Below are 9,707 nucleotides of genomic sequence, written 5' to 3' on the forward strand. Positions count from 1 at the left end.
ATTTTGGACCCGCCTGTTCAGCCCCAAAGCTCGTCTAATGCCCCTGTCAACCTTTGAATATTCTTGGGTCCAGGAACGGGATGACCCGCAGACGACGACGTAATCGACTAAGCAAACGAGAGGCTGAAATTGAAGCAGAATCTGCAAATCTGCAAATTCGATTTCTAGTCACTGCTTACCTAGTCTAGAGGATTCTCAATACTTCTAAATTATTAAGAGGGGACACTGTATTGTTGGGTAATGGTTTACCCTCATATCAATATCTAAACGTCATACCTGGAACGCCTAAACACCACGTTGATATCCCTTACCAATCTTGCGACAAAACCACTGGCCATGCTTTTCAATGCGACATGATCTCATAATTTCTGTTTTTTTCCTACAAAGGAACATTTTCACTACGCGACTCTTTTGTCCGTCTCTGCAGATGTCGCCTTTTCCCCTTCGTCGGGGTTTAGATAATTCGCATCTTCAGCTGCCTCGTACTCAGCAATTAGGTCCGTCACTACTTCCCTAGCCTCATCGAATTCGTGGAAGTTCTCTGAAAAGGGTGCTGTCTTCTTGTAACTATCTATGAAAGCGTTGCGTTTCCGCATACCATCATATTGGCGAACAATTCGTTTAAATAACTATGTGATTGTTAGTTGATAGATTGTTGGTGAAATGTACATTTAAAGAGACTTACGGTTGCGATACTGGTGTGGTTAGCCAACATTAGACCACTAACACGATGGCTCATCGGGATATATGGACTGCGCTTTGTCAGAGCTACCTGTATGCTCGCCGGGCCCCATGGTATAAATGTTGCTAATCTTCGTTCGCGAATACGTAGTAGACTCTTGTGGACGTCTGTTGGATCAACCTCGCCTTGGATGACATTGAGAATAGAAATGTAGCAGCTCTTCTTCCCTGGTATAGTTGAGACCATACGATTCTTAGGTTGTAATAGTCGTCTCATAACATCAAGTACGGTAGTTTTTCGGACCGTTTTGGCTTGTTCAACTTGATCTCCAGTGAAGGGAGTATATGCCGTCATTAAGAAATGGCAGCGAGGCGTAGGAATTAACGATGCTAGAATTGCTAACGAGATCATTGTGCATATAACCGGGGTATCTTAGTGTTGTTGTACTGGCCGACATGACTGTTGAGACCAGCTGATTAGTTTGCTGGAATGACGGTTCCTGAACGTGCAACCTGTCTGCCGCGATATGAGATAAAGCTCCATTATCTAAAACTACGACCGAGTCGGCATTTTGTGTCAGTCGCCTCATGGAGGAAGACTGTTATATGGGTGAACGACGACATCTCCTGAATTTGTGGTATCAGGGAACACTGAGTACGTCTGGATGATCTTCTTGGGGAATCTGTCGTTCATCCGTTCCAGAAGAAAGGAGCCTAGACCGGAGCCTGTACCTCCAGCAATAGAATGAAGTAGCATGAACCCCTCAAGAGAATCACTGCCATCTGCTTCGCGCTCTATCATCTCCATGATCTCCTCGTGGACGGCCTCACCGGTCTGGTACCCATCACCCCAGTTGTTCCCTGCGCCGATGCCACTTTTACCGACATAGAAGTTCTCTGGGTTGTAGATGTTTTTGTAAGGGCCAGTTTGTATACCATTGATGACGCGGGGTTCGAGATCTATTAGAATTGCTCGGGGAATATATCTCGTATCGTCACTCTGGTAGTAGAAGACATCCTTGCGATCACCACCCTCTGTGGCAAAATCTTCGAGGTTACCGTCTTGATTGATACCGTGTTCCTGGCATAGCTGCTGCCAAAACTGGCTACCGACTTGGACATGTCAGCGTATATATCCTAGCTGCAAGAGCTCTTTTCGGGATTCCGAATGGGAATTACTCACTGCTATTGCCGCACTGGCCCGCCTGAATCGTAATGATTTCTCTTCAAAGTAGTATTAGATTGATATAAATATTGTCGGGGGGTATTTTGAGCTTGCCTACCTGGGCATTATCGGGACATGTATTTTATTCTTAGGTAAATTTGTAGACTTAGTTATGCTATGAAACAAATATTCTCTTAATAAATGCTCCCTTGGAGCTTTAACAGATTTGATAACGGGTTGTCTTATCGACGCGTAGCGCGTTTTAGGTACCTAGATGCATAAATTTGGCGGGGTTATAGTCGGAATACGGATAACCCTCTAAGGTTTCTTGTCGTATCGTTGTAACCGTACACGTGTATGCTAATTTGATTTTAAACAATTCTATTTTCTACCTTATCCTTTTACACACATCTCGTACCCACTATTGTATAAAACCTCTAGGTTAATTCAATTTCTACATCTTCACTCTTACAATACATTTACCCAAGTAACTAATATAAGCGGTTTATTATGATCTCGTTTAAATGGAATCTGGACCTACCTAGGTAATAATGGTATAACATTCACTATAGCTAAAATGGAAGCAAGTCTCAAAACGAGTTTAGCTCCACAACTCGGAGAATTAACCGAGAACATTGAAACAATTGAAACATTATAGAATCGAACTCAAATAAGAGAAACTCGGTCTCATCATATCTACCTGTTTTATAAGGTTGATATAATTGAAATAGTAATCACTTTCTTCTTGCTTTAGGTACTATTCAATATCATGACCATTGTCACCTATATCTCGTTCTAACACCAACATCTTGAGCTTTACATCGCTTCGCTCGGTATGAAACATCAGGGTACAGATCCGTTATGATTGTTCTATCCAATTAATAAAGCTGTGGATCAGTGGAACCCCTGAAGCTGCATTACAAAACAGCAAATGCATGCGTGTGATAACCTCCCGACCCCGACCTGTTGGTTCCTCTTGCCGCCAATGCAGCTATCGGTAAAACAAGTACATATATGATCTTACCTGCCCGTTCTAATCGAAGGCTAAATGGACAGCAAGCGCAGCCAACTTGGACGGGAACTATCTTACCTGCATGCATATATCTAAGATATGTACCTACATACATTAGGTACATAATATTCTCACGATCCTGCGCACACATGTACACACTGACACACCGTTCCTCCATTTTCACATTCGCTCCATCTTCCGATCTAATACCCAAATCTTTATATATCCCCATTAAACGTCATTTATCTAATGTACATCATGTCGAATCCATAATTCATCTAATTAGGACGTATTGCTATCTCTTAGTAATTCGTTTAAATTGCCTTCACATGCATTTGCTCTCTCCACATCCAATTAAACCAAAACGAATTTTCCAATCCAGATAGGGGGAAGCGGCTTACACGAATCGAGGTCGTCTTGTCGGGGGCCTTGTCGCGCAACGCGCTAATCTTAGACTTACCACGGCGCAACCTTCGAAGGGTGGGAGCCACACGCCCACGCCCACGCCCACGCCCACGCTTACGCTTACGCTTACGCTCGGTCAATCATGCAGAGATCTGCTGCTTCGACACCGACGCAGAATGCGACTCCTTTCTTTTCTACCAATATCTGGGGGAACAGCAGCGTCAATTCGATCCCTAACGCACAGTCGCAATCGAGCCAAGGTGGTCGTAGCTCTAGCAGATCTCGCCCCGGTACCAGTTCGGGTGACAAAGATAAGGACAAAGAGAGGGAATCTAACGTCTTGACTAAAGACCGCGATCGCAAACCTTCTTTTGGGCGCAAACCATCCTTTTCTTCCCCCTCCAAGGGAAAAAGACGGGGAAGTTCGTCCAATGCAGGAACAGGAACAGGAACAGGAACAGGAACAGGAACAGGAGGCCAGATCAGAACCGACGCTGCTATACCACCCGCTATCCCCCCTGACTTTGCGCTTGCTGCCGCAGCTAGGTTGGCAAAGGAACCCGATATAGTACCCTCGCCGGCGTCGACCGATTCTTTTTCTAAGATGATAGCCCGTACGGCACCAACGCCCATCAATGGCTACTATCCTGTTTCGACTACAACTTCTCCCCCTTAATTCCAAACGAGATCCCCTCTTCGCTTCATCAGCATATCCACGAAGTTGCTAATAAAGGATATCGACTTTAGATTATCTACGTAAAGCGTATGTTCCCACAACAGGCTCCTCCTCTTTGTATTTCACCATATCTCTTTGATTAGAAAGCTAATAATCTATGCTAGTCATGAGGGTCGCATCTATTGGTTCAACACATTGCTCTTTGACAAGCCCGACCTAGCACGTATGCCTTATTTTGACAGCCGCAAGCTGGCCTATCGTGCTACCAATTATCTTCTGCTCGGTCTTTCACTACCGGCCGTCATGGACCTCAACTCAGGCACGCCGCTCGAGTTTCTTCGCTCTCTCAATACCCTACTCGCCGAGTTTGAATCCTACCAGCAAATCCATACCGAGAATGGTGTGAACACGAGTTCGCTTTCCCGCGCCCGCATACCAAATATGTTCCGCCGAGGACCTGGTGGAAGAGGTCGGAGGCAATCAGGTGCCAATGATTTGTACACGGAAACCAGCAATAGTAGCCTAGCTAGCGGTTCAGCCGTGAACTCAATGCCTACGAGCGTTATCAACTTCGGTCTTGGCGGTGAGGGTAACGACCTTGTGCCTGGAGAGGAGTACACTCACCTCTTAACGCCGAACCTTCCTTTCGACCCCGACTTTTTTGAGACGTTTGCTACGCTATGCGACGTATTAATCGATTGCTACTCGAGGCTTATGTCTCTTCTTCCTACAGCGAAAGACTGTACTCCTATCATTGCGGAGCTATTTACTAAAGCTGATGCTAAGGTGCGCAAGATTATCATCCAAGGTGTGGTTAAGGAATTTGAAGATTCTAGTCGGACGGGCTTGAAACAGGAGATCGCTAGTGTGGGTAAGGTGGTTCTTGGCGGCTTGATATGATGAGGATATTCACATATATACCTATATATGCGTAACAGTGGGTTTGTGTTTTGGCTGAGTTGCTGTCCTGGTGTTTTTAGGATCACTTCCGGTTGAGGATACCAAGTAGCATGGGTTTTAGGGCAAAATGGCGTTGAAATCTTTAAATGGGATATTATGCATATAATGATCACTGGATATTATGCATATAATGATCACTAGTATACAACAATGTCTAACCATGGCGAGTATATAAATATAATTAGGCATTACTGTCTAACATAATGACCGAGACTATCATGTAACCTAAGCTACATCTCTAGAACTAACCTTATAGAAAAGGAGTGAGAATACTGTCCATCAGATACCATAACGCATTTTTAGTCTTCAACGAACTAACCATTGGCTAGCCTCAGTGCTTGACTCTAATACTGGTTATCATCACATGAACTTCACATTCGTCTGGCACTTGAGTTACCAAGACCCTACCCACATCCTTCGATCCGGAGCAGCATAGACGGAAGAAAGGCTTCCCACGAAGCCCAGAGTTTGGGTTGTCTAGAAGTCCATCATGAAGGGAACCCCCTCACACCAAGAATAAGCCCCATCGAGTAACCGAGCCACCTCCTCAGGGAAGAAGCAGGGCAATCGCATAACTATCAATCTCGACAACAGGGGATCTACACCTATCCTTCGCGCCCCTCGTTCGCCTAATCTACGACCAACTGTCATCGACAAGCTCCCCCAGGCACTTGAACACCGAACCACCCAACCAAGAGCGCGGACTCATATCTTCGTCCAAAAGGTCTCTAAGCCAAAAAGAACGGGCCAGCACGCAGAGAAAACAAGCGATGTAGCGACAGACGGGGCGAATTATAGCAGAACAAGGGACAGATAAAGAGATATAAGCCGCTGTGCTTCTATGGCGGCGCGTTTCCGCTTTCCTTCAGAAAGAAGGATGTCCGGGGACTTTCTCCCAAAGCATTCTAGAAGAGGAGACGATCAATCATGGATCAAAAGTCTCTGTATGTAGCTTCGATAGCGATTTGTTGGGCGAGGGGGTTGTAGAAGAAGGAAGAAATTTTTATGAAAAAAGCTGGACCGGAAAAAAAGTTTTAAAAGGTTTCCATCTTTTAGAAATGACTAAGCAGTTGAAATAGTGGGGTTAACCTAGTAGAATTATTATCCAATCATATGTGGAACTCATCAAAGCTCTGACAAATATGTGACTAGCCAACTTTGAGAAATGGTTAGTTACCTAAATGACCTGTAGCTTTTAGTTGGTTACCTAGTCTTAAGTACATGTAGATTCTAGCACGCGTTTTAACTTCACGTTTATGTCAAAAACGCTTCATCTTCCATTCCCCATTCCGAATTCCACATAATAATACCGGCGCATCATATTTCTATACAAGTCACTTAGTACCCATACGGTTCTTCTAACGCTTTGCCTTCAGCTTACAAAGTTATCATTGTTTATTCCGAAGGGCAGCCTCGTGCTGTATCCTCTATATTCTAGCTGTTGTCGCCATATTTACAAACCGCCATTCTTAAGGAATTACCAACACTACATAACTATACGGCTGTAACGGCCAGTATCGCAATTCAAGATGTCGGGACTCTTCGGGAGCAGCGCTGCTGCATCAACTCCTGGTAACACTATTGGCGACTTAAAGAACGATGTTGCCCTCGCGAACCCCCCCGATGACACAGTCTCAGACCTCGCCTTTTCCCCTACCTCAGATATCTTAGCCGTCTCAAGCTGGGACAAGAAGGTCCGTATATATCAGATTGCTGCCAACGGTACTAGTGAAGGGAAGCATATGTATGACCACGAGGCCCCTGTTCTCAGCGTAGACTTTTCTAAAGTAAGTTGATTTATATTACTATCACTATTATACTTATTGAATATCGTGTATTAATACATATCTTAGGATGGCAACAAGATTGTGTCTTGCGGTGCCGACAAGCAGGCCAAAGTCTGCGACCTACAAACCCTCCAGACGGCACAGGTAGCCGCGCACGAGCAGACCGTCCGATGCGCACGTTTCTTCGAGCTACCCAACTCGAACGGTCCAATGCTCGTGACGGGCTCGTGGGACAAGACCGTCAAATACTGGGACCTACGACAAAGTACGCCTGTCGGATCCGTCACTTGCCAAGAACGTGTATATTCCATGGATGTGCGTAATACGCTACTGGTAATCGGCACTGCGGACCGCTATATCAACGTCGTCAACCTTCAGGACCCCCTGAAATTCTACAAGACACTTCAGAGCCCCCTTAAGTGGCAGACTCGCGTGGTTAGCTGTTTTACAGACGCTAGCGGTTTTGCTATTGGCAGTATCGAGGGTCGTTGTGCTATCCAGTATGTGGAAGAGAAGGACTCAGCGTACGTAACCAAAATCTTTTTTTTTCCAAAGATGCCCTCTATTTTAGTAGATTACTAACGTAGTATAGCTCTAATTTCTCATTCAAATGTCACCGTGACCCGCCTCAGGGTAACACGACGCAGGTATACTCTGTCAACGACATCTCATTCCATCCACAGCACGGGACGTTCAGTACGGCCGGTAGCGACGGCACGTTCCACTTCTGGGACAAGGATGCGAAACACCGGCTGAAGGGGTACCCTTCGGTAGGAGGCAGCATTACGGCGACGAAGTTCAACTCGGGAGGCACCATATTTGCATACGCGGTCGGATACGACTGGAGTAAAGGCTATATGGGCAACAATCAGAACTACCCCAACAAAGTCATGCTACACCCCATCCAGGGAGACGAGTGTAAGCCTCGCCCGAGCGCCAAGAAGCGGTAGAGCGCCTACGGCTCAAGGCGGACCAAGGCGTGCTTGCTGGATAAACAAGGTGATTGGAATATGGAGCAGTAATCAGGGCAGGACAGTAGTAAGGAGACTATTGGTATGTTGTCGTGGCTGCTACTTGCCCACGCATATATCCCAACGGATTAGTTTACCGAGCAGGCGGATAATCAGAATGTGGCTTATACCGCCCCGAGTCTGCCTTGCAGGAAAAGGAAAAGGAAAAAAAGAACAACAGAAGTTGTAGGAATATAGCCGCTGTAATGGGCGGAGAGCAGAGAGCAGAGAAGAGAGGGCAGGCGGACGACACGATACCATGTGACTTTATCTACGTAGGTAGAAGGACAGATAATAAAGAATACGCCTTTATTAATTCATAGTACCCAGGTGCTTACCAATTCTTTATGGAGTGTTGTGGGGGAGGTGATGGAAACGACACGATAGGGGAGATGGGCGCACCAGTCCCGACTTCCTAGGTCCACCCGATAGATACTTCGGTAGGTACCTAACCTATTTATGCTGGTTCATATTGATTCAGTACATCTTCCCATTGGTTTCTCCGGGGATATCCGCTGGACATAGGTATGTACCTACCTAGGTTTTAACTTACATGCCCAGAGCGGTTCTTAACGCATAACGCCTCATTGCTCAGCCCTTCAACGTGGTCCAATAAGGGACTTGATAAACTATGTGCGATACGGCACAATAAGGGGATTTTAAAAATAAATAATTATTATTTTTTTTAAAGAAACTACTACTGAATATTTCCAAGCAAACTTCACGAGTACTACCAAATACGATGGAACGGTCGGACAGGATGGTTGCAAGGCAGCCTCGGTTGCCCTACACGAATTTGAGGATGAACTTGAAAAGGGATATGGCATTATCTGCTTGTCCTCGCTGTCGAAATATACCATGGGCTAAACCAGCAAACTCAGATTACAGGATACAAAGACGAATCATACCGTCACCCGATCCCCGCGAGCGGCTCAAATCCTCAAGCTGTCGTATCTGCTGGCTTCTTGCGGACATCAAACACCCATCATTATATAAAACATATTACGATGCAACATTCAAGTGTGATGAACAGATTATATTGCCTTATTTTAATTTATTTCCGTGGCTACAGGAATGTGTGTCGTATTGTCATCGGGCACATAACAACATCTGTATTCGAGGACTATTCCCCCCAGCATCTCGCCTCCGAGTAATTGATTGCAAACACCCACAACGAATCGTTATTTTCGCACCTACGGTATGCAAGTATGCAGCTCTTTCATATGTTTGGGGCAATGATCCAATTCCTATCCCCTCTCAAAGCAGCTTTTCACAGGTGGTTGTTGATGCCATCGAAGTCACCTTATTGATGAAACTCCAATACCTTTGGGTTGACCGTCATGTAAGTTTCGCCATCATACTTTCAATACGAAGGATTAATCTAATTTGTAAACCTTATATAACAAGTGCATCGATCAGAGCGACGAAGACAAACATCATCAAATCTCCCAGATGGGCAATGTTTATGCCAATGCAGAAATCACAATTATTGCTGCCGCAGGAACGAATCCTACCTACGGTCTTCCCGGAATAAGCAGGCCCCGAGCACGACAATTAGACACGACAGGCCCTGAACTCAGCGACCAACTAAAGGCGTCCGTTTGGGCAAGCCGTGGTTGGACATATCAAGAAGGGTTTTTATCACCAAGAAGACTTATCTTCACCGATTATGAAGTCTCGTATCTCTGCGATACAATAGGCCTAGCCGAACACGACAAAGAGCCAAGAGACATAATAGCAAGCGATAGGGATCATCATCTTAAATCATTCATGCTACCCTATTTCAAATATGACACAGTCATAGATAGCATCGACAATATCTACGAAGTGATAATGGAATACAGCCGAAGACAACTAGGTTACCCTTTGGATGCACTACGTGCCATTAATGGTGTTATAAGGCTCCTAGAAATCAAAAACTTCACTTTGATTTGGGGAATTCCCATACATAGAAACCTACCTGCAATACATTGGTACCATGAACATCCAACTAAAAGACGCCTTGGCTTCC

At 45.3% G+C, this 9,707-nt stretch overlaps 4 protein-coding genes across 4 annotated transcripts; 2 read left to right on the forward strand and 2 right to left on the reverse strand.

The window, feature by feature from the left end:
* Nucleotides 1-398: 398 nt before the first annotated feature.
* On the reverse strand, nt 399-739 carry GL218_05262 (Tubulin gamma chain; the record flags this gene model as incomplete). Its single annotated transcript, XM_033581913.1, has 2 exons — nt 399-629; nt 686-739. 2 exons carry the CDS (start codon nt 737-739, stop codon nt 399-401), a joined length of 285 nt encoding a protein of 94 aa, XP_033434472.1.
* Nucleotides 740-1,267: 528 nt separating this feature from the next.
* GL218_05263 (Tubulin gamma chain) lies at nt 1,268-1,972 on the reverse strand (the record flags this gene model as incomplete). Its single annotated transcript, XM_033581914.1, has 3 exons — nt 1,268-1,794; nt 1,865-1,905; nt 1,965-1,972. The coding sequence occupies 3 exons, from the start codon at nt 1,970-1,972 to the stop codon at nt 1,268-1,270; spliced, it is 576 nt and encodes a 191-aa protein (XP_033434471.1).
* A 1,433-nt stretch (nt 1,973-3,405) lies between these two features.
* Nucleotides 3,406-4,839, forward strand: GL218_05264 (uncharacterized protein; the record flags this gene model as incomplete). The annotated part of the gene is made up of 3 exons (XM_033581915.1): nt 3,406-3,685; nt 3,737-3,809; nt 4,104-4,839. 3 exons carry the CDS (start codon nt 3,406-3,408, stop codon nt 4,837-4,839), a joined length of 1,089 nt encoding a protein of 362 aa, XP_033434470.1.
* A 1,589-nt stretch (nt 4,840-6,428) lies between these two features.
* GL218_05265 (Poly(A)+ RNA export protein) lies at nt 6,429-7,636 on the forward strand (the record flags this gene model as incomplete). Its single annotated transcript, XM_033581916.1, has 3 exons — nt 6,429-6,686; nt 6,753-7,210; nt 7,279-7,636. The coding sequence occupies 3 exons, from the start codon at nt 6,429-6,431 to the stop codon at nt 7,634-7,636; spliced, it is 1,074 nt and encodes a 357-aa protein (XP_033434469.1).
* Nucleotides 7,637-9,707: the final 2,071 nt, after the last annotated feature.

Source organism: Daldinia childiae, assembly GCF_008694065.1.
Source record: "Daldinia childiae strain JS-1345 chromosome Unknown Scaffold5, whole genome shotgun sequence".
NCBI lineage: Eukaryota > Fungi > Ascomycota > Sordariomycetes > Xylariales > Hypoxylaceae > Daldinia > Daldinia childiae.